Here is a 25071-nt window from a genome sequence, read left to right as displayed (position 1 = left end):
CTTACCTTTTTCTCCAACAGCCAATTTTATGCACAACAAATCCACAGTTTCAAGAAAAAATTGAATGGCTGTTAAAAAAAAACAGAAACCATACATACATGCAGGATGGACATTATTCCAGGGTAGTAATTATAAGTTTCATCAAAGTTTGGGATGCCACGGACAAATTACCTTAAACTTCTGAAGTGGCTGAAATATAACTGAAAGAATATGTACAAGCTTTACATAAGCTTAAGCATGACTAGCACGGATGAATAGGGATGTGTCCATCCACCTGGAAACAAAGAAATGCTGAGTGCACAGTCCATAGCTACAAATGTGTGAGCAGCAAACACATAGTAATGGCAATAGGAGAAAATGAAACCTACCTTTGTGCACTGCATTAAACACCCTTAGTGGACAGAAAACAAATGTACCATCAACATTTCACAAAATTAATCCACACAAAAACTTTTTAAAGGGTTTTTATTGTTTTTTTGTGACAATATTAATCAACATGTCACTAGTTAACAGTTTAATTTACAATGATACTAGGACTCCTCTTTCCTCATGTATTGCATTAACTATCGTACAGCTGTACTGGTCCAGAAATAATGTAAGACGGTCCATAATTTTGCAAAACACTGTCCAATATTTGAGAGAATTTTGACTGGACAAAACAAGAGACAGGATTTAAAACCAACAGCTCAGGCAAGGATATCGGGAGCAAAGTAGGGGCTGTACGGGCCTTGCGCTATGCACAACAAGAATGCACTCGAGGCTATTGCGCACAGCAGAACAGCACAACGAAAGGTCAAACATCAGCCAGTCTGTCCTCATCCATCGTCAGCTGCAGTCATGAGATAACCACACTAAAGTGACCGTGATGTCACGCACGACCTAGCCTTTGCCTTGCCTCTCTTCTGCAGATGATGGCTGTGCTTGCGTCGGGGGAAGGGGAGAGGGGTACAAGGAGGATTCTTTCTTTCTCCTTTGTTTCCAATTTGCTCTAAAATCTCTACACCAACCATTCACAAGAGCAGTGTTGCCGCTGGGGGCGACGCACAACGCTGCTGCACTGTACAATGTTCCCACACACACAAACACACACACACACAAACACACTTCATCACACTTGGTACGCATCAAACGCACAGTGACGGCAGCACCGTCTTTCGCTTCACACACACTCCATGGGAGCAGGTGCCTACAAGGCAGGTAGCGCAGCCACAACCCCAGCAGTACAAGATGCAACAGTGCGCCTGTGAATACTCCCTCCGTGGTTGTTGCAGAGGCGCTATCACAATGCAGCAGCAGCGGCACTGGCCCATTATCATGGGTTGTGCGACAGCAATACCTGGATGGGATTGCCTGCAACTGAATGAGACAAGGCTTACAACATTCACAAATCACACACGTCCCAATCCTCATTTGCCCTCACCTTTCCACACTCTTCATCAAGAGACAACAGTTATGAAGAGCAAGAGATAATAAGAACGAAATTCTTTCAGAAATGCATTCAAATCTTTTTCAAACATATTTCTTTGCAAAGAAAAATTAGAATGGCAGTAACTTGTAAATGTAATTTCAGTCAGATAAAAAGTCACAAAAACAGGGGTCAATGTGATATCCCTGATCTTGACTCTGCTCGTCAAGTTTTTAACTTTAGCGCTAGTTCAAGTCAAAACAAAATTAATTCATTTTAAAAAAGTAATTAAATGTCCCTACAGTGACTCTTTTCTCATAGTGCCCACTCAAACTGCTCCCAGGAGCAAGCACATATATCCACGGCTGCTCGTTAGCCCATTATTGCAGGGCAGCGGAACGGCAATATGAAAAGAGCCACTAACACACACATGCAACCCAAAACTTGTAAGGAAAGACATGCAATCTGTATAGTTCCAAGATCTCCCATAGAAAAGTTTTAGCGCACACACCAAATGGACACACACCTCACAAAGGATCTGAGAATGAAAATTAAAGTAACTGAAGGAGATGGAGATATGTAGGTAGTGGGCACGGATTTATACATGTATTTATCCCATGCCAACCCGGAGACGAGTGGAATTGAAAAGACACGAGTGAAAAAACATTCCATGGCACTCTCTCCACTCTAACGCTAAGGTCCAGTGTGCCGCTGCAGTAACTTATGTAGTGCAATGTGACAGTGGGTAAATGGGCATACAACAAAGCATATTCCTCATTCTTAATTGACCATAATCCTCTAATGTCAAAACAGGATATTCATGTTCGGAGTGGGTGAGCCCAAGGGCATGGAGTAATTTGAGGGACTGAGAGCTTCCGTGTTGTTAATCAACTCGTAAACACGTTTCATGACTCATTTTACCCATCAGCGTCCACATTTGCATCTACAGAAACAAACTCAACCCGAGCTCCCATGAAACTCTGATGAGTGATAATGGCTGGCAGGCTATGGTCTTTACTTGGCCATAGCCACCTAGGGAGAAGGCCCGATCACAAGCGACGGCCGAGGCTCTGACGTCACCACGAGAAGTGCTCTGTTGTTCCGGCTGCCGTTGGAGACCACTTTGTTTACGAGTGTATTTACATTACGTTCTACCACATTTTAGGGATTTTTGTGGTGTTAGTAGGTGGAAATTGAAGTTTCTAAGGATAGTGAAGTTTCCTTTATTCTTGAATTTCATTCGCTGAACTTAAGAAACGTATTTGTTAGGTATTTTTGTTAAAAGTTCCTTACGCGTGTGTTGTGCCGGGATGAGAAGAAAACTTCAGCAGTGGACCCGAAGTTCAAGTTTTTAGCTTTCCAAAAGATCCTGAGTTGAAGAAGGAGTGTATTTGAGGGATGAGAAGAGACAATTTCACCTCCACGAAAAACAGTAAGGTATGTACCCTTTCTCACTGTAATTATTTGGATGTAATTTCTAGCTAGATGTGGCTTGGGGATGTTGACAGTACTAAAAGTGGCGATTTAAATATAGAAGCGACAATTCAATAGGAAATTCTTGTATTTTAGCTGTATTTTTTGTATTATTTCGTTCAGTAAACGTGAGGTTGAAGGAGTTTCTGGGAATTATAATATAGCAGCCAAGTTTATAGTATCGAATATTCTTTCGTATCTTGCCCTCTGCTGTGTCATGCGTCTGAAACTCAGTAAAACAATGCTTATTTAACTATGCTTTTGTAACTTAGAGTTGAAAAGCAATTTGAATTATTTACGCGATATGTTATGTACTTGGGTATTTTCGATAAAACTACCAGTCTTTTATTTTTGCTGTAGTACCTTATATTACGGAGGAAAGCACATAAATTTCTAGGATTCTTGAGTTCAAATTAATTTCAGCTTATGTATCATTTCGTAAGACCAACGATATTTACTTGATTAATTTCATGGAAAGCATCAAATCATGAGAAATTCATGAGTGTTTGGCAGGGGGTTATTTGTGTGTATGAATCACCGTGAATGAAAATACTGTGTTAATAATGTGTTTTTCTCTTACAATTGGTGCAATGAACCGTAATTTATCTGTGCCCGGCTTTCATCATCTAAAATTAACTTATGGTCTAGTTTTAAATAAAAAATTGTCAAGGTATATAATGATCTCCTATATTTACTGGCCTTTTCATTAGATATATTTCTCATGCAGAAATGCCTAAAATTGGGAATGAAATAACTGCGTAGTAATTTATTTGGTATTTTCTTATTTATTAATTTTAGTGGTGTGAGCTTCACTTCACAGCGAATGGCATCAGGAAAGAATCTGTGGCCTTGCCGGAGAAGATGAGGAAGATAATTTGTGTTGAATTTAAGGTGCCCAGATGGTGAGGAGGGTGCCATTTCTTCATAATTACCGAACTATCATCTAGAAGACAGAATAACATAGTGGTTGAAGTGACATATAGGACTATGGTGGATTTGTTTTTTATAAGTAGATAATGTGACAATGGACATTCGTCAGAAAAACTATTGAAGATAGTTATTGTGACTTTTGCCAGTGTTCTTTTAAATAATTTTTGTTCAAAAGAGATTACCTGTATTTTTTTCACCAAATTAGTTCATGGTAATAAGAGAAAATTGCAGGTATTATTGTGATTGACTAATGAAAATACAAAATATTTGCATTTTATTTCTGTGTTTTTTTCTTTCCTGCCACCAAAATTCCTTGTGGTGATTACTTCATGCATGTAAGGTAAGATCTGAGGTGTGGTTTAAGAGATATCGTGCTCTTTATACAAATGTTTATGCTGGTGATTTGGCAGGACTTTCAGATTTTTTATTAGATTGATACATCTACGGAAGTGACATTGAAACTTTTGCTCATCCCAAATAATTTTTCAAATACTTAAGCGCCTAGGAAGAGAACGTTTTATTAGTGGAGGCTGGACTATACGTAAGCTTTGGCAGGCATTTTGATGTATTCGAGCGTAATAATAGCAGATGTGTCAACGATCTTACATTTCACAAGTAACTATCATTAAAAATCTTATTTCGTCAGGCTGTAAGGTAAGATTTTCATAGCCCATGGGCATATCCTATTCTGTGTCAAAATAAATAAGAATTCACTCTTAATTAATAGATCCATTTGGGACCTTATGTGAACACATTTTACTCTGCCAGAAAGAAATTGCAGTAGAATCCTGATTTAAGGTTTTTCAAGGGGGACAAAATTTAAAACACTAAATGCAGAAAAACACTAAATGAGGACCTGCCATATTTTTAAGGTTTTAGGGTCTGTAATGATTGGAATGGCTTTTTATGAATAAAAAATATTATTTTAAGAACCTAAAAGGTGCTGAATGCAGCAAAAAATTCTTTAATGAAATGTTCTCTGCCCTATGAAGGTTGGATAATACTTTTCAGGAATCGACTAAAAAAATGGGTAGTAAAAATAAGTAATGAGAGGATGACAATTGTTTTAATGAAATATTTTAAGAAAATTCTAATAAACATCAACTTAAAAGCATTCCCACACGGATTATTTTTGTGCACATTAGTGATTCCATTTTTATGCATATTTCAGTGATCTCGATGAAATTTAGAATTTTTTCTGTAAAAGTGACCAGTAGGTGACTATAGCATTTCTAATATAATAAGAAAAGGTGTAAGTAGGTACTCGAAAAATCATGAGGAACGAGTGAAATAAAGGGGCAGCAGAAGATCGTTAATCCCGAATTCTAAACTACCGAATATCTAGTAAAACGGAGGTTTTCTGGAATTTTGCCAACTTAACGTTTTCTGTTGCCTCGGCGAAACAAGGGATTTATGAGCCTTTAAAAAGCCTCCTATGCACACATTTTGGATTTCGAGGTCATCCAAAAAAGTAGAATCTTATTTCTAGTGTGCGTACAAGTCGATGGTGATTTAACACGATGATAACACCAGATTCGTTGTCATATATCCGCGGCCTTATGCAGGTCGAATGGAGCCGGGAGAAGTTGCTTACGCGGCGCGCTGATCACCTTGACTCCGACTCGCCTTGTTTCTCGGCAGCTTTTAATAAAATTTGGTTGAACCTTGAATGACGATTAGCTAAACTCTGTTAAGTGAAAAGGTTTAATCTTCAACAGAACTGGATTTCAACCGAAAAATTGTCAGTGCCGCTGGAGTTCGGCAATTTCGTCAGGGTTATGATGTCGAAGTCAACCACCAAGGGATACCTGCCGGATTTTCGTATTTTTCCGCGCTCATCTATTCTACCGTGAGCATGCGGTGATTTTTTTCCAGCATGAGCGATTTATTTTGAGTAATGGACCGTGATAATTCGTCAAAACTCCGATTGTCATTATCTTTTGACATTAATTAGCACCAGATAGATATTTTTGAATCGACATCGATATCAACCAGCCGCATGTCGGTAAATTGGCTCCGGGATATCTAAATTACGATGTAAAATAATGTTGTTCCGTAGGGAAAGAATGCTATCACTCACGATCACGACAGGGGAAACACTTCCTCGGTTCTTTCGTTGTTCCTCCGTAGAAACTGACCTTGGAATGGATTATAGAAAGAATCTTCTAGTGAACTGCGCAATTGATATTGGGCCTCCTCTTTTGAAAAGAGGAAGTAGCCAACTGAAAAAATATTGGGCTAATAATCGACTGCCCGTAGGTTGTAGAGTTGAAAGGGGCATAAGCCATCAATTGAAAACATAACGAGAAAACCATTATTGTAGCGGCCCTCGGAGGATAACTCGTGTCATCAGTCGTCACGTATCATCGAAGTCAAGTCCAAGAAGTGAAGGATAAGGTAGTTCGAGGTTATTAAGGGATGGCTTTGCTCCATTAGATCGGATCTGATACAAAAAGTGCCTGGTGTTTGGATCAGAAGGGGAGCGAAACATTACGAGAAGACAAATCACCCAGCTTGCGAGTTGAAGGTCGCAGCGCTGCGCTCGCGGAAGAAAGCAGTTGAAGAAGCGTTCCCCGGTAGATTCTATCGACTCTTGGTAAACTTTCATGAGACTGTTCTTGTTGATGAGCATAAATTCGAAGATTTGGATGAACCGTCATGAAAAAACGTTAAATCGGGCAAAAAAATCTTGAGCGGGACAAATTTTTACGACCATAAATGCGGAAAAACGGAAAATGCGGAAATACTAAATACGGATAATTTTTACATTGTCCTAATAGGGAATGAATCGGGACCCAAAAAAATAAACGCTAAATGCGGAAAAACGTTAAATGCGAAGACGTTAATCCGGATCCGACTGTATTTATCCAAGGAAAGTATATGGACTGCAACCAGGTTTAATCAAATACTTGACATCACCACTTAATGCTATCGAATTTCGAGACAATTTTTGTGTTGAAGAATAAATTCTCTTTGGATGCAAAGAGCCTTTTCTAGATAGTTATTTCAGATTTTAATCTTGTTATGTAGTTTGAGCCTTGTTATGTGAGCCTTTGAGTTCTTGTCATGTGTTAAAGAGCCTTTTCTAGATAGTTATTTCAGATTTTAATCTTGTTATGTAGTACTTCTAGTTCACAACGACAATTTATGAATCAGTTATAAATAGTTTTCTTTCTGGAGAGCAGCGAAGTTATATGGTACGTGGATTAGATACAATATTAACGAATAACTTCAGATTGAAAAATATTTTTTTATGCGTGTCAGTATTTTCTCGGAACCCGCTGACTATTTTCTTATTTGACTGAGTAAATTAGGTATCAATTATCTTTTCATTACGGCGGCTAAACCACCGTCGCAGACAGAACCACGACTACTTCCATTCTGCCATGGTCTCTCTGGCGGTAGCACTACAATGAGTGACGTCACATGCCTGTGAAAAGGCCTTCTCCCTTGGTGGCTGTGACTTGGCCCCCATTTCCATAAAATATGTATTATTATTTTTCATATATGTATTGTGGAGCCGTTATAGATGAGGTTGAGAGGGATTGAAGTTGACAACGTTATAACCGATCTTATGAATGAACCGTTTTACGTGGTCTTTCTCTTTGAATTGAACTTCAAAACAAGCTTAATTTACTGTAATTTTGCTGCAATTACTTAACAACCTCACCAAGGAAAGGGAGATAAAATGTCTGGGGGCATTTAGAAAAGCTAACACCCAAATGGACTGAGAAAACTGCTGCCTTTCTGCATTTCAGAGCCTTTGCCAACTTCTGAAGAATTCTTCAACAAAGATGCACAAATGAATGAAACAATTCAACTATTTTTCCCACAGTTAAGATGAAAAACAAGGAAGAAGTTATTTGCTGGTATTGTCTTGTTCCTATATTCATGAAATTTTTCTGTTTTCAACAAGAAATTTTCACCATTACTTCAGAATGCAAGGTGTATATTTTCAGGAACCCATCGAAGAGATGAGCTCATATTTCTGCTTAGGCTATATATCCACGCAAATCCTTTCGAAAAGTGGTCAAACTGTATTCTCCGAAGTGCACAATATGATTCAGTCTTATATCAACATAAGTGAATAATTTAATTTAATAAGTTGCTCTCATGATTTCCAGTTTCCCACCACTTTGTTTTACGTCTGATGACGACCGTTGCACCGACATCTTTTCAGGTCATAAGTGGAGTTTTAAACAAAAATGGGCAGCTAAATTATGCAGATGAGTTGGTATTCATTTCCCAGTTCCACCATTTCCTCGTGTGCATACCCACTTAGCATCAAACTGCACTTTTGAGTGTGTGCACATTCCACAGGCGTGTGGAAAGCATTACAAATCAACTTGATGGAGGGAGCCACAGTGAATGTCACTCACCTGCGCCTGGGTGGTGGCCATGGTGTGGGTGGGGCGCGTGGTGTGGGTGAGGTCCTTGGGGGTGTCCCCCTCCCGGGTGGTGTGCCAGAAACTGCATCTGCGGCTGCTGCATCATGGCGGCATGGGGGTTGGGAGGAGGTGGGGGCGGATGATGCATCAGCGGACACATTATGTGGGGAGGGTAGCCGTGCGACGAAGGAGGCGGCTGGCCGTACGCACTCGGGGGCGCAGCTGGCGACTGAGAGCCGTGCCCCTGCGCACCACCCTGCGGGGCGTACAGCGCACCCCCACTGGGAGCCGTGGGCGTGGGCGGCTGCTGGGGCTGCGTCGGCTGGCCCTGAGCCTGTCCTGCACCAAGGCCTGCCTGTCCCTGGGGCGACTGAGCGGGGTTGGGGGGGCCAACGTGGGGCGGGGGGCCGTGGGGGGGAGGGGGTGGCCCGTGGGGCGGAGGGGGGGGCCGGGGGCGGGGCGTGGTGGGACGAGGGGGGTGCGGGGGGAGGTGGGTGGGCGTGGGGGGGAGGGCCGTGGGTGGGTGGGTGCAGGTGCTGCGGGGCCGTCATGAACATCTGCTGGCCTGAGGAGTCGTGGTAGCCCATCGACGTGGGCACCATGGGCACCATGGCGCCCTGCTGAGTGACCATGCGCACCATCTGGGGATAAGGAATGACGGCCACCTTCCCATCAGGCTGCTCCGTTAGTTGGCAGAGAAGAGAAAGGGCAAAGGGTGAGCGGGAGCAACACACACCGTCCCAATGGGAGTGAGGGATGGATGGATGCCCACCCTCATATATATCCTAAGCCCTACACTTCCAACCATCCTCCCTTCATTACATTACATTACATTACATTGCATTCCTAGCTCAACAGAAGCATTCTTAACTCAGACTGCGAGCCAATGCCAAAGATTTGCACATGAAATACAAAGGCTTCTATTTCCCATCAACCAATTCCATCCCATGGCGTTATTCACTACAACTATGTATGTCATATTTGGCTCTGTTCTTCTTGATACTCTGACACACATTACAAAACAACCGGCCATTGTAAAGTTTAGACTGTCTGGTCATACGTATAACAAAAGTTGGAACACAGTTTTTCCATGTCAGTTGAAATAATGAGAATTTGAAATTAATCAAGCTGAATCAAGGGTACACATCAAGGGTTTCAAGTACTATCCCAAGTGATGGAAAACAACCACACAGTAAATAAGTATCTCTAGCTTTGAAATATATTAGATATTCCTTCCAATCAGAAGCATGGCTACTAACAGTGATAGTAATTCTACAATTGGGTTTTAATTTAATGACAGTATAATGTACCAAAAGCAATGGAAAAAGGGACTGAGGAATGAACGCGTGATTCAGAAAATGATGTGTCGCACAATCACTCCGAGCAACGGAAAGAATAATCATGAAATTCATGGGCAGATCCAGATTTTTTTTCTGGGGCCTCACAAGGGTCTGACAAGCAAACGGTCTTCTCAATAAGAGATTAAAAACAGCACACAACAATCACTGAACAAAAAATTCTTTAAATTTTAAAATTAAAGTTATTAATATGAAATAAAATGATTGACGCTTTTTAATACACAAAATAAAACTAAAGTAATGATATCCGTATTACATATCTTTTCTATTTTTTAAGCATCTGGGGGGTGTGGCATGTGCCCCTGTGCCCCCGCCCCCCCCAAATTCTGCATATGGTGAGATTCAGGCAATATGCATGACAAAAGAACACTTTCCAATTCAAAATCAGTACATGGAAAGCTAGAAGTCAAATGCTAGTGAGACTTAGCAACTTATGTGTACTGGCACGTCAATGCAGAAAATGCCTCCAATAGGTGATGGTCCACCGTGCTAAACTCAAGAGACTAATTTGAAGCATATGAGCACAATCTCATAAGTTGATGCGCAAAGTTACATCTAAGTTTGGTTTTAGGCACAATGGCAGAAAAATCATGATCATAACTGAGAAATATCCCTGAGGCCATTTGCCATCACTTGGGATAAGAGTTGTGCATTGTCGTTTTTGGTTTTCAATGGGTGCTTCACATGCTCTTCAGCAACTTCCAGCAGGGCTCCCTCATGACCCTTGAAATTGAACTTAGCCACTCAAGTTTGCTTCCCCACCAAGTCCACTCCATTTACAGCACACTACACTCCCGATCATCCAAATGGGCTAATTAACGACTGATGGGGAGAGACGGCACGAATAATCGGAAAACAAAGATAACCCAAACTTTCACTCCAATGTCTTGTAATGTTCACAATTTACGTAAAACAAACAATACCGTATTTGCACGAATCTAAGACGAACACGATTCTAAGACGACCCCCCCTTTTATGGAACTCCACTTTGGGAAAAAAAATTTCTAAGGGAAAACAATCAATGCGGGAATGCTTGGCTATGTTGCCTATGCCCCAGGAAACGCAGGATTTTTGGCGCGTAATGACAGGAATAGTGGTACTTAATCGAGACACATAGGTCTTATTGTTGATTCGACTAATAGTTTCTTTGGAGGGGCCATGATCCGAAGACGAATAAAATTAAACTAGTGAAAATGAAACCTGACTTTATTAAACCCACTCGGAAAACACTCCGTGGTATGAAGGCAAGCCACCCTGGAAACTAGGTAACCACTCGTACGAGCTATGCTATCGTGTTTGGCGTACGCAGAGCATACTGCAGGGGGTGAAGCATGATCATATGACTGCACCATGAAATTTTTTGTCCCAAAGATACCCTTACCCATCCTTCTCCAATTAGCGTAGCGTCAGATGGGCGGATGAATTCGTATTGTTCGTAGGGAGGAACAAAATATCCTGAGAAGATATCCCTTCCTCAGTAACTCTGACAAGTGAGACTTATGGTGTAACTCGTAAATTGGTAACTGATAATAACCTGATATCCTGTTTTCGGAAAAAAATGCCGCATTTACTGCCAAGAAGCTCAGCTACGAGGATAATGAGTTTTGCCAAAAATCACCATCGTATTTTTCCAAGTAGTTCCTTGCTTAAAAATGCTTAAATAACGTTAGAAATACGTCGTGTTTGGTCTCGTTCTATTTTGAATTACGAGCACATTGCAAATATTCCAGCCTAATAAAAGTGTAATACCAATTGCCGAAATTCATTGTTTGACACCTTTTGAGCTAATAGGTGATTGCATGCAGCGGTTGATCTCCAGAAACTGGGAACTTTGAAGGAGTTAGGCTGAAAAAGGTCAGTGGGTGAGAGAAGGGGGCGGGAAATGCGTTCCTATTGTTCTCGCGTAACTTGATATTTTTTTCGAAGCTAAGGTCTTCGTAATACGATCCCTGCGCTAGCTGGGACCTTTCGTTTGTTTTGGAGAAGAGGAAAGCGTCAGAGGGAGGAGGCGAGAGCTGAATGGAGGGGGATAGCGGATCTTGGGAAATGCGCTTATGCTACTACCCCAAGGCTTTGAGCTTCTCCCAATGGTAATTTCATTTCGTGGAGAATATTTAATCTATGTGCCTGTCGTTATTAGCCATAACTGACACATTGTATTTATTTCGTCTCATTTTCGTCAAAAGATGGATGCGGGAAATTTTCGTTGGGACCACGATCTTCAAACGATCAATGCGGAAAAACGATACTTCGGAGATGCGGTAAAAAATTAAATTGTCTATTTGGAACTTTATTTGGGACCAGAAACGGCGAACGATTAATGCGGGAAAATGATCAATACGGGTACGATAGATCGGGGTTCCACTGAATAACTTTTCTTTTGAAAGTGGCAGTGTAATGAATTCTTTTCTCTGCCATCGTAATACTCTGAAAGGCACGGAATCACAACTGAATCGATCTCTCTAATCAGAGGCAAATCATGTTGCCTTCTTACCGTAGCTCTGAGAAAAATGCAACGACTTTGTAGCGGTTTATTCCGTGACGGCATTGAGGCTTTAACGTTACACTTTAGGTATATTGTAACCAATCACACGAACATTTTGTGAGTCGATCGAGCTTTAACTTGAATGGAGCCGAACCCAGTGTAAAGCAGGCAATCTGGCGGACACGGCAGAAGTGCACCCAGCGACCGATCAACACGCACCGAATCTTTGCCTGCAGCCCAAAAATGGAAAAACTTTTTTTTTACTTGAACGCAAAATTAAATATGCTAAATTACTGTTAAGCTATTTTTGACGTTGATTTTTCGTTGTATAGCTATCAGATGGCAAACTCAGGTGTCAATAATTTTTCCGACGTAAATTATGCAACCCGCTTAACGTCAAAAATTTTGCGTCCGATTCTAAGACGAACCCTCTTTTCCGCAGGAGTTGCGAGGGAAAAAAACCTCGTTTTAGATTCGTGCAAATACAGTATATTATTATTTATGCAGTTATTCTGTCATCTAAGAGTGCTTCCCGGACTCACTGAGAGCTTTCTTCGCAACTTTGCAATCTTTTTAGAGGCAATAACTGGTTGTACTTGTATTATCAATGCTCCATGCAAGGCATGGTTTCAAAAACCACACATACGTGACTTTGTGATCACAGATACAGAAAAGTGGTTTGCACGAATGCTTCAAAACCACTGCTCGACATTGGAAAACTACACTGCCAGGCACCACGCACGCCACGTAGTCGCGTCTTGCACCAGTTGCCCAGGTCGCAGCTGCTGCAAGACGAGTATCCGTGATCACGGAGAGCGTGGTCGCCCACTGCGACGCTTGGAAAACAGGAACACGGTGCTCCTGTGAATGCAGATAGGGTCCGATCGCTTCCCTTTTACGAAGGGGATTCTTATGGAGATAACAAGCCCGGTGTATCCTAGCATTAATGCAGAAATTCCGGAGATCCAATTTTGATTCATACAGATCGCTGAAAATATGGAGCGAGAGTGAAAATTATGCACGGAAAATCCGCACCACGGATATGCCACAGCCACAGGATAATCGGGAGTCTGCTGTATTTCATTTAAGAGTTAAATTAAATACTATGAAGGGAAATATTTGGTTTATAAGAATTTTAAACACTTATCAATGTTCAAAGGACATGAAAAAATATACCATCGACCATTTATACACACAGTGGAACTTTGATCCATCATTCACTGTTCCTGGTCTCAAATAAAGTTCCATTCAGATAATATATTTTTCCCAAATCTATAGTTTCCTGAAGTATCGTTTCCCTGCTTTGATTGTTCGTAGATCACAGTCCCAATTTATTAATTTCCTGCATCCATCGTCTGACAACAATGAAGCCAAGAATTAACTATGTGCCACTGAAGGTAAATATGAATGGGTGAGTTTCCTTTTCTTTACAATAAAAAAGTTTGCATTGCAATCATAAGGTAATGGTTCACCCTCAGCAGTTGGCTCCATGTACACAACAATGTCATCTCATACGAGTGCTTCTATACTTTACAGCATGGATTGATTTCAAACCAGAGAGTGTTTCCACTTTGGTATAACAAGTTTATAGAACGTGATGGAAAGAAATGAAATCACTGTGCTGATGACTTCAGAAAAAAATAAGCTGTTTTAAAAGCTGTATATTTTTACTTTCGCATGATAAAAAGACATGAGTGCCACTAGTGGCGATAATATGAACTATGTAGTAGAAGTATGCAGTGGAAATAAGACTGCAGATATTGCCAGAGAAGAGAGGAGTCTAAATAAACTCGAAATTGTTACTTTTTGCTCATCATATTCAACAGGTTGGAGTCTTTTTTTAACTTGTCCACCAATAATTCTTTTACAGAATGTGTCGTATGCATCTTTTGGTAAGAAAGGAATTTTCAAAAACTAGTTTCGGTGTATTATAGTATATGTATACGCTGAATCTCTCAAAGGTCATTATGAATCATCAGATAAGTTAACTAGGTACAGTAAAACCTCTATGAAGTGAACCTCTTTACATCGTAAACCTCTATACATCGTACCAACCCTCTGGTCCCGTTAGATTTACATGTAAATTTATAGGCAAACCTCTCTATAGTGAACCTCTTTATATCGTAAAACCTCTATATATCATAGCAATGAGAGACCCCCGAGACGGCCTAACTACCTACGCTTTCGCACCGAGACAACTAGAGACCATTAATGCAGCCACGATAACGAACATGGAATGACATTGTCAGCGATAAATGTTTCACGCTTATTCTTCTCTTTTACACCTTTATTTTACTGCAATTTTCATGTTAACCATTACCTAGGGCCCTTTTGTTCCATACGAGAGCATACCTAACAGTAAATAAGGAAAAGGCAACGAACTATCCCAATCATTTTAAGTGACAGTAAATGAAGACAGAACGCATCGTTTGCTCTCGAATCACGGTAAAAATTGCGCGATAGCACTCGCTTTCTATTACTTATGGCATTATTTTCCTGTAAGTGCTTACATACTAAGTTCAATTAATAAAAGAGGTGACCAGCGCAGCCTATAATCCCTTGCCGGCGAAAATATTTCAACTAACTTCACTCCCATTTATGGAGACAGAATTACTCATCCGCATTGCTACTTCCGTTTCTAAAATGAAAATATTTCATGAATTTACTGGGACTCGAAATAAATCAAATACAATTTTGCAATTATGTTATTCCCATAATTCCTGGTTTAGCACTTTCTCACTGCCGCCTTGGTAATTTTTTCGATGCTTTCGTGAACGATCGTAGTTTACAATTTATTGCGCTTAGCGACAGTCATATGTCTTGCGTGCGTATTTATGCCGCGAAATCTGACTCTTCCATCGGGAGTCCGGGACGTCAATTTCTAGCAATACTGACGAACATCACTCCATGCGCGACAATGTTAAGTGAAGGAGACAGATAATTAGTTGATACGCAGTAGAGTAATGAAATTTTTTACCGTCGCCGCCGCATTCTGAAGTAGTTCGCCCAGCATTCTCACTAGGAAATCACGTAGTTTTGCAGACCTAGCGTTTCTTTGTGCCCTCAACAGAGTTTTTCTACGGAGCTCTACGAGCATTGTATTTTAGAGAAAGGGAATTCAACAAAATTTTCAAACTTACGCTCAATTTCTTGTTTATTTTTTGCAATAGTCACGTGTTTATTTATTTTTTATAATCTTTAACAAGTCATACGCTATAAGAATAATGAATCAATTTTCTAAAATATATTATAAGGAGTATTTTCAATTATTTGCCATAAAATATGAAAACATATGAAAATTACTTAATTAATTATAAGTTGATGATGGATTCGACAAATAAAACAAGGCGGCTGCTTGACATTACCACATTCCGAGGAATTTTCCAAGCCATCGACGAGGGCAGGCAGAAGAAAGATGCAGCAGTGACCTTTGGAATACCATCTATTTTAAACAACCGAGGAAAAACAGAAGAAACTGTATATCTAGGCTGCACAAATAAAAAATGCGGGCAGTGAAAGAAGAGGATGAAGGAATTATGTTAAGAAATAGAAAAGTTGTGTACTTCCCTCCAAACACTACTAGTAAATTACGACCCTTAGACCAGGGAATTATTTCTTTGGTCAGAAGGCATTATCGAAAACAGCTAGTGATTTATTTTTTATAGAGAGTGAATAGTGAAAACGACATTAAAAGTGCTCAGGGAACATCCTTCAGACCATGCACAGGCTGTGCCTTTCCTCAATTTTTGAGAAATGCTTCATCAAGGATGGGATTATGGGTGGTAGCAAACAGGAGGAAAGTGAGATATTTGAGAATGAACCTACAGAGTACGATAAAATCAACAAAATAGTTGACACAAATTCAACATTTGAAGACTTTGTAAATGTTGATAATGATTTATTCATTTGTTCCCCACATGAGTTGGAAGATAGTGGTGAAGGAGATGTATATATCTTGCAGGATACAGGAAGAGATGGATTTAGGGGAAGATGTTGGTAATGAGCAATCAGTTACAGTTCCCACCAAAACAGAGGTTGAGGATTTATTGAACATAATTAAATGGTTTTTATTAAGCATGGAGGAATGTGACCATAATATGATTGTATTCAATAGAATTAAAAACATTATATCGAAAGAGTTTTAAAAACGTTACAGCAAACCCAATAACTAATTTCTTTCCTAAAAAGCCCTCTTGAACAAGTTACTTTTACCTTTGTGTAATCATTAAATTGTATATACATGTTCACTAATGCATGCATGTATGTTTAAATATATAAATATTATGGTTTAGCAATAAAATGGTGCCTATCACTAAAACCTCTCTATAGTGAACCTCCATACATCAAAATGCCCAAATTTTGGTCCCCTCCATTACGATGTAAACAGGTTTTACTGTATCTTTCAATATTAATATCTCATCATTTGCGGTTTTTTTTAGATACAAATAAATTAGAGCCATGTAAAAAAAGAAGGCAAGAAGGGGAGAAATTACCTGCATAGAGATGAAACATCAAGAACCACTTCCCATTGCCATGGTAAATTTCTGTTCTTTAACCACGCATCATTGAAAATTACTCCATAAAACCATCATATTATGCTGAATTAGTAAAATGCAAACCTCTGATCTATGACACTCAAAATTCACTCTTCTTTGCAGAATACTCATAATTTTATTTCCTTTGAAGAAGTTTAATGCTCTGGTGCTCTCATCTTCCCTTATCAACTTAAGGCTGAATGGCGATACTTGGAACTTGGGAGACAGGAAACATAATAAAAGATACACTGAGTTGTATGTTCCGCACAAAGATTAATTGACCTACCCAGGTTTTGACATGTACACTATGCCATTTTCAAAGACATAGTGCACATGTTGAACCCTGGGTCGGTCAATTAAACTTTTGTGGAACATACAACTCAGCTTACCCCCACTTGTTTTCCCCATATTTTTAGTCATTAAACAATGTTTTGATTTGCTAGAAGAAAGTTTTAGGGGCACATACAGCTTGCAAATTTCTACACAAATTTTTGTCTTAAGAAGTTGCCAAGTTGCAATAGCCAATTATGCAGAGCTGGGCAAAGAACAAAATTTCACTTGACAGTCGACTTTCGAGTTTTGAGTTGCATTACAATGATACGATTTTTTATCTCTCCAACCTGATGAATCATGTGAGCATACGAGAACTTCTTCATCTTCATCAGACTTAACTATTTCATAATGATGGCTTTTCCTATCCTGACTAGGGATATTGTTAGGTAATCAATTAACTTATTATATGAGCTATTACAAATTAAACATTGCAAACACCTCAAACTATTGCAAAACTTATTGCCTTGGAATGTACTGAATGATAAAATACAGATTGTAGTGATTAATCAAAGGTTGATTTAAGCATCAATTAATTTCTACAATTAAATGTCTGCCATTTTCACACGTGACTTGCAAGCTAACCGGACAGCAAGCAGTACCATGCATCACCAGTGTGCTGCTGCCACATTTTGAAACAATTGGAACGCTTAAACATTACTTGAGAAAATTCAATGTGTGATTTTTTTGCTTCTGCTGTACCTCACTTCAAATATTTACAAGAAACATATTAATCTTGAAGTTTGAGGTGTCTTCTTTAGGTCTACAGAAATACCTTCATTACCATAGCCATGGTTATTAGATATACAATATGGCTACTGAAGTCTTTGAAAAATAAAAAAGTTCAAGCATTTTATGATGCAGGTGCATATCATTTGCACTCCTCGCGATGTTCTGAAGGAAGGAAGTCTGGACCACCACAATCCACCATTCTTGGGAGTTACCACGTGAGTGAAGTGCCTGCAAGTCACACTTGAGTAAATTTCTTATGTATCTACTACATGTCCACGTGGGAGAATACACTTAACCTAGCGCACGTAGAGAAGCAGGCCCTGTGTTGCATGGGTCACTCGTTACTGATGCTGTTCATTTCTAAGAAACTCAATAGACTGAAGAGCAGTTTCAGTCTTCAGGTTAATAATCGAACACATGGAAATGTCAATAGATAGGAGCGAGAGGGAGGCATACCTGCTGGTAGGGCTGTGGCGTGGTGGCTGGCATCATGTGGGGGCCCTGGGCGTACGGCACAAACGGTGGGTGCAGGGGTGCAGGAGCAAGAAGGGGCTGACCCGTCGCGGCCACCACCTGCATCTGCGAAGCGAGGTCTGGCCGACCCGGCATGCCCATTTGCACTGCAATCAATTCATAAAAGAGCATCCATCACTACTGCATCGCGCATCATAATACCATCCAGCCATTGGTAGCTGCAATCGTCTGCACTTGACTTTAGTAATCACTGTTGGCTTTTTCGCAGAAATGATTCCAAAAAGAGGACACGTTGAGGAATGCAGCACATGAATAATAAGCTCTTATAAAAAAATTTTTTTTAAAAACCAGCCTTTATATTTACATTACAGGGGATGAGCAACGTTTATATATGACACAAAGCAAAAAAACTCAGTGACCCCGAAAAACCAAAAGTGACGTATTAAAAAAGTCACTATATTTATTAAATTTTCAGTGAATGGTAAGCCCCCTATGTTTCAAAATGCCACCCCTATGTTTTTAAATGCCTACTATGTGGATATGCCTAAAGTGGATAACTTTTACTGTGGTCGCAAAACACGAAAATCGACCATTTGGAACTTCTTAGATCAAAAACATGTTTTGGGGGGCTATAGGTTGACTGGGGGGTGGTTAAAGGGGGGTTGGAGAGAAAAAGTTATATTTTCATGTATTGTCATCGGAAATGAAGAAGTGTGCAAAATTTCAGCGTTTTTGCTTCACAGGAAGTGAGTCAAATTTGAGTTACAAGATTTGTACCAGACAAACAGACAAACAAACAGACAGGTTGATGAGTTGATATAAAGGCTGGAAAAAGGTATCATCCCCACCCTACCCCACATTCATAGCCATCAAAAAACATCCAATCACATAGTTATGCACAGTGATCAACCACCTTTAACAACATCATCATAAACGGAGTGGAAGCTTGGATTAACTTATGTTCCAGATTCCTTTAAAATTCAGCCCCTTGATTGGGCACACACATGATATCCGAAGGTTAAGGCTCATCCTCAAATACATCCATCCTTACCACTTTTTCTTCACATCACTTCTTCCACAGAGGTAGGAGATCTGTGTTTACCATCAATAAAGTAAAAGTTACCGGCAATTCTCCACAGATACTTTATTGCCCAACCCTTTTCAAAACATTTTCTAAAACCTTATTTAATTCATGCACTTGTACGAATTCCACCACACAATGGCTGCGACAACTCTCCACCAACATATGCCACAACCGCAAAATTTACCAATATTATTGCAATCTAGTAAAATTATTATTTTGGCCTTTTTCCAAAAACCATGCATCATTAGTGCCGTGATATGGGAGAAAGCACACTCCAGAGACTGCTCCAAACAGTCACACATCACAGAATTGTGAGAGGGGAAGTCAGAGCAGGACACTGTTCTGTGAACACGAGGTGCCATCTCACCATCCTGCCTACTCACCATCTCCAACTAATACGCCACCCTGCCATCGTGCATCATTTAACCACAGCCAATTTCACACACAAGGTCACTCACTCAATGTCAGTCATTGGCATCAGACAGTGCTCAACCTTTTCCCTTGCTCTTCAAGATTGTGAATGGTCCAGAAAATCAGGCATTTCAACGCCTTCTGACATCAGCATAATAGCTGACATAACTTTTATTACACTCATCCTGATTCAGAGGCACAAAGACTTTCTATACTTGATTTGATGCCACCATAATTTCATTTATTTTCATCTACGATTTAAGCTGAGTTCACATGGGAGCAATACGAACAGAAGATACACAGAAAATACAACAGCCAAGATCTGTGGTGCAGTATTATGTCAGGTAGATTCTTTTCTCATACTCCATTTTTCGATTGGACTTGAAAATAACTTTTTGGCCTTCAACCACTACATCACTATCTGCTGTTGTGCAAATGGCTACAAACATTTCTCAGCCTTCTAACCATCTCTCTCCTCCTCTTAGCTTAAGAAAAAGAAGGACAAAAAATACCTAAAGACAGGCTACAAATACTCTGTGAGTGAATTGCATTCTGTGAGCATGTTAGGTGAATATGTCTCCCACCACCTCCGGTTTGAACGTGTGGTAGGCTGGCCATTCCGAAAAGGTACTGTATGGTGGGAACGAGAGGAAAAACTTCCTTTCTTGCAGTATTGAAGTCAATTTACCATTGCAAGTTTCCTGAAAGGTGGTGTCTGCGCTTTAAATCATGGTTGTGCCTCGTCCCCTTTCTGCTTAGTATCACTTAATAGTTTTATCCAATTACCTTTCTATATTGGGTTAAATTTGCAGAAGCGCACGAGGTTAGGATGAAGCTCAGTTTCCCCTAAACAAATTGTATTTGATTACCGTATATCTCCGAATATAGTCCCCCCTTTTTTTCCAAAAATGGCCGCGGAAAAGTAAGGGGGGGGGGGACTATAATCGAGTGTAATCCAGTTTAGCATACTAAAGGTGACCATAAAGTAATAAATAACGGCATAATGGCTAATGTTCTCGTAGTCTTTCTATTTGAGTATATTTATGAGGATTATAATCGGAGATATTAGTAAATACTGCCACGTTTTACCGGAAATTAAGACAATTTTTACCACAAATGTTGTACAGATACGATTATTCCGATTCAAATAGCATATCGAATATGCGTTTTCACGGAATCCATCGGGTAGCCGCTAATTTTTCTTGGAAAAGTATTGTTAGAATAATTCAATCGACACTGATCACTTAATGACGCAAAACAGTAAATAATTAAAATGAAAACTAAACACACACTATCTTTACATTAATCGAACACTAGAATTGAATCAATAGTAAATGTACCCGTCGCTCATTTAATAACTACACGATTTAAATAATTGCGAAAAATAAACAGATAAAGTGAACCTTTCGTGACGATTTAGCATTTCATTGCGTCCGTAGCTACTATACGTCCATGTGCCCGTGCGGTTCGTGTTTACAACCACTGACTTTACCGCCTTCGCAGGACAAGAATGTGCAATAGGTGATGCATTTGTTTCTGAAAAGGCACAATAATCGACGACTTTAAACCAGAAGCGCCGGCATTACTGCATTTGATCGAAATACAGCGACTCAGCATCGAAAGTGTAATCAATTTATTGAGGAATATCTTCAATTCGTCAGGGTAAATAGGATCGATAAATTGCGTCGCATAACGTTTCGCAATTATTTCCGCGATATTTTCTTTATTAAAAATAATTTTACGTTCAACAGTGAGGTGATGGATCAAGTAGAAAGATGAGGATCAATCCTGCCGCAGATTAGAGGCCTTCAAAGATGGAGTTTCGATGCCAATTTAAAAATAGCCGTTGCAGAATACGCCGTAAATCATAGTATTTACAGCGCTTGCAAAGCGCTAATACATCGCGGAAGTCATTTCGGGGGTCTCGATGCAGCAGATTCAAAGAATTAGAGGAAAATATCGTCGAATTTGTGCGCAAATGCAGAGCAGAAGCTCTTTGTGTAACTTATGCAATGATTCGTGACGAGGCATTGAAAATTGATATAATTTTTTTTCAGTTTTAATGTTTGTTGGAAAAAGTTTATTTCTTAATTTTATTACTTTGATATTTGTAAGTCCTGTAGTTTAATTGTTTTGCTTAGCAGGCATTTGATAGCAATATTTTTAGAATATTTATGATTTATTTAACACAATTTTATTTAAATTTCCTAAATTCTTCAGGTTACTTGGATTTGTGAGGACTTGATGGGTGTGTTACACTGGATCTAAGGAAGTTTCAGGGCCAAATGCAATACTGTTTATGGGCTTTAAGTTAAAGCTTATATATTGACATTGTCTGTAGTCATTTGGAAATCAAAAATATTAATAATTTGTGAAGGTTTAAAAAATACAATAGCCTTGGATACTTAAAAAAATTTCTCATTTCTTCATTACATCTGGTTAAGGAACTATAAATTACTGATACATGCAATGGATCACAACATGTTTTAGGTATAGTTATTTTGTTGTGATGGAAAATATGTGAACAGATTTGTTCTTAATCTTCACAGAAAATAATAGTTTTTATCGAATCTAGAATCTTAACTTGCTAACCACAGAAAAATTTCCTTCCTTTACATTTTAAAATTTTTCCCAAAACTGAGGTCTCAAAATTGGGGGGGGGACTACATTCGGGGGGAGACTATATTCGGAGATATACGGTACTTTCTATTGGTTTACATTCACAGAGGTTTTGATGGATTGAATGCCACCAAATTTTCTCTTTGAAAAACAAAAACATATTACCTCACTCTTTTGTACACTACACTCCCGATCATCCAAATGGGCCAATTAACGATTGATGGGGAGAGACGGCACTAATAATCGGAAACAACGGATAACCCAAACTTTCACTCCAATGTCTTGTAATGCTCACAATTTACGTAAAACAAACAATATATTATTATTTATGCAGTTATTCTGTCATCTAAAGAGTGCTTCCCGGACTCACTGAGAGCTTTCTTCGCAACTTTGCAATCTTTTTAGAGGCAATAACTGGTTGTACTCGTATTATCAATGCTCCATGCAAGGCATGGTTTCAAAAACCACACATACGTGACTTTGTGATCACAGATACAGAAAAGTGGTTTGCACGAATGCTTCAAAACCACTGCTCGACATTGGAAAACTACACTGCCAGGCACCACGCCACGTAGTCGCGTCTCGCACCAGTTGCCCAGGTCACAACTGCTGCAAGACAAGTATCCGTGATCACGGAGAGTGTGGTCGCCCACTGCGACGCTTGGAAAACAGGAACACGGTGCTCCCGTGGAACAGTGATTTTTGCCTGTCAAAATGGTTTACACAGAAGTCCTTTAAGTTTCACAAAAGACGTGAAAAGGAGTGGGATCAGGGTCTTTTGTGTGTTTTTACTAGAGATGTGCAAATAGTATCCGCGAATACTCGAATACCTCGAATTCTAGAAAGTATTCGATATTGGAGGTCTCGAATAGTTATGCTAAAGGACCGTCTCGAATACCTTGAATACTTTTGATTTCGCATCATACACTTTTGCATGCACGTCGTCGGTAGTTGTCTCGGAAAAATGTAGAGAACTGTAGTCATTTAGTGCACGCAGCACCGTTTCAGGCAAGTTGACGACTCACATCAAATTTGCGGATTAGAGCGGTGAAAAGAGCTCGATGTGGGGAACCGAAAATGATCGGGAGAAAAATTCCGAAAATCCCCGATTCCCCCATCAGGAGAACCTCTGTGCCGTGGGATAGAAACTACATAGCACAATTCCCTAAATCCGCTACCCCCTCCATCCATCAGCCCTCGGCCCCTCCTCCGGCGACGCTTTCCTCCTCTCCGAAATCAAACTGAAGGCCCCAGCTCGCGCAGGGTTCGCATTAGGAAGACCATAAATCAAAAGCTTCAAAAGAAAATATCAAGTCATAGGAGAATAAAAGAATCATGTTTCACCCTTCCCACTTTCTCCCACACTGACTTTTTCTGCCTACCTGCTTCGAAGTTCCCCATTTCTCAAGGTCACATTCAACTCGCCAGAATTAAGCTCAAAGACAAATAAAATAATCCCGTCTTGTTGCGTTGACACTCTTCCAGAAAAGCTTCAAAAAGTGAAAATATGTCCGCTAATACTGCGTTACGCTCCAACTGCCTGAGAAGTGCTGCTATCTGGAAGGTACCGATTTGCAGCAGGGTTGGGTGATGGTGCAAAAAAGAACTATGGAACGTAGGGCAGATGTTGAGTGTGTAATAAATATAGATTGAATCGAGAGGTGGTTCCTCTTGGAGTTATTCCTGTAAAGCAGTAGCGGGATAAAATGGACCCCAACATGGGTGGAGCAAGTTTTCGAGAGTCCCCAGTGGCAGTGTCCACACGCCGCCACCATGGCAGTCACATGTCTCGCTGATTTTGCTCGTTGGGAGGGCTCCGACCCCCCAAACTCCCCTGCCTGGCAAAAGAAGGCCTGCTGCCTCTTATGCTCACTATGGAAGGTCCTTCACATTTTGTCTGCCATTTGCTACTTAACGATCATTTGCTTTTCAATTAGCTAGATTAGATACAAGCAATATTTCCACTTCCGAGTAAAACGAGCATGGTACATAGGTTACAATATGAATCGTGATAAATCTAAGGAACTTGAAGCTAAAGAAAGTTACGCTGCTCAACGCTCAATAACCAAGAAATCAATGCGAACTGCAATGTGAAAGTTTAAGAAAAAAGTACTTGGTGAATTACTCGAAGAAAATCCGAAATCCTTTTGGTCGTACGCGAGAGAGCTTCAGGGAAAACATTCAACCGTAGATTCGTTATTTGATAAAGATGGTAAACTTATCACCGAAAACATTGACAAAGCTAACACCTTAAATGCCCACTTCGAAAGTGTATACACTACTGACGATACTCAATTCAATTTAGACATCCCATATACTGAGGTTATGATGGAAGAAATACAGTAGAACCCTGTATTTCCGTTATCGGAATTTACGTTTTCCCGCAAATTGCAAGTTTTTTTCTGGGTCCCGTCATATTTCCTATCTCTCCAATGTAAATAGAACCCTGTATTTACGCCGTGTTTTTTTCGTTTTCCCGCCATGTGCATCGCGACGTGCCGGCTAAAAAAAAATTTTTGCGTACTAAAACAATTAATCGTGCATATCAGCCCATAAAAACTGTCTTTTGGCTTCCTTTCGCGCATTTTTATTTAAAAAACTAAGAGAGAGAGACGTAATGAGAACTATTTTCGGGAAGAATTTGAATGTGGCGGGACAGAACGCCACTAACGTCTAAAAGTTGAACTACGTCATCTCGTTTTCTGTCAGCGGCGAAAAGATTCATGATATGAAAGTAGGTGTTTTGAGCAATCGAGCTATGTAATAATTATAATGCAAGAACTCCTGAAGGAATGTTGACAATAATCATGTAGTCGATAATTTGATACGAGAGTTTGAAAGGAAACC

At 39.9% G+C, this 25071-nt stretch overlaps 1 protein-coding gene across 2 annotated transcripts in view; it reads right to left on the bottom strand.

The window, feature by feature from the left end:
• Positions 1 to 448: 448 nt before the first annotated feature.
• LOC124155331 (ataxin-2-like protein) overlaps positions 449 to 25071 on the bottom strand; it is a 78959-nt gene continuing 54336 nt past the window's right edge. Inside the window, exons 10-11 of one of the 2 annotated variants that reach the window (XM_046529058.1) lie at positions 18093 to 18256; positions 449 to 1356 (exon numbers count right to left, since the gene is read on the bottom strand). In XM_046529058.1, coding sequence (XP_046385014.1) covers positions 880 to 1356; positions 18093 to 18256 — 641 coding nt within the window. In that variant the 3' untranslated portion in view covers positions 449 to 879. Of the gene's footprint in view, positions 1357 to 16400; positions 17865 to 18092; positions 18257 to 25071 lie in introns of those variants that run through there. The other variant, XM_046529059.1, reaches the window with a different exon arrangement.

Source organism: Ischnura elegans, chromosome 3, assembly GCF_921293095.1.
Source record: "Ischnura elegans chromosome 3, ioIscEleg1.1, whole genome shotgun sequence".
NCBI classification, from domain to species: Eukaryota; Metazoa; Arthropoda; class Insecta; order Odonata; family Coenagrionidae; genus Ischnura; species Ischnura elegans.
Note: the sequence above shows the minus strand (reverse complement) of the source record. Positions and strands in the feature narration are given on the sequence as shown.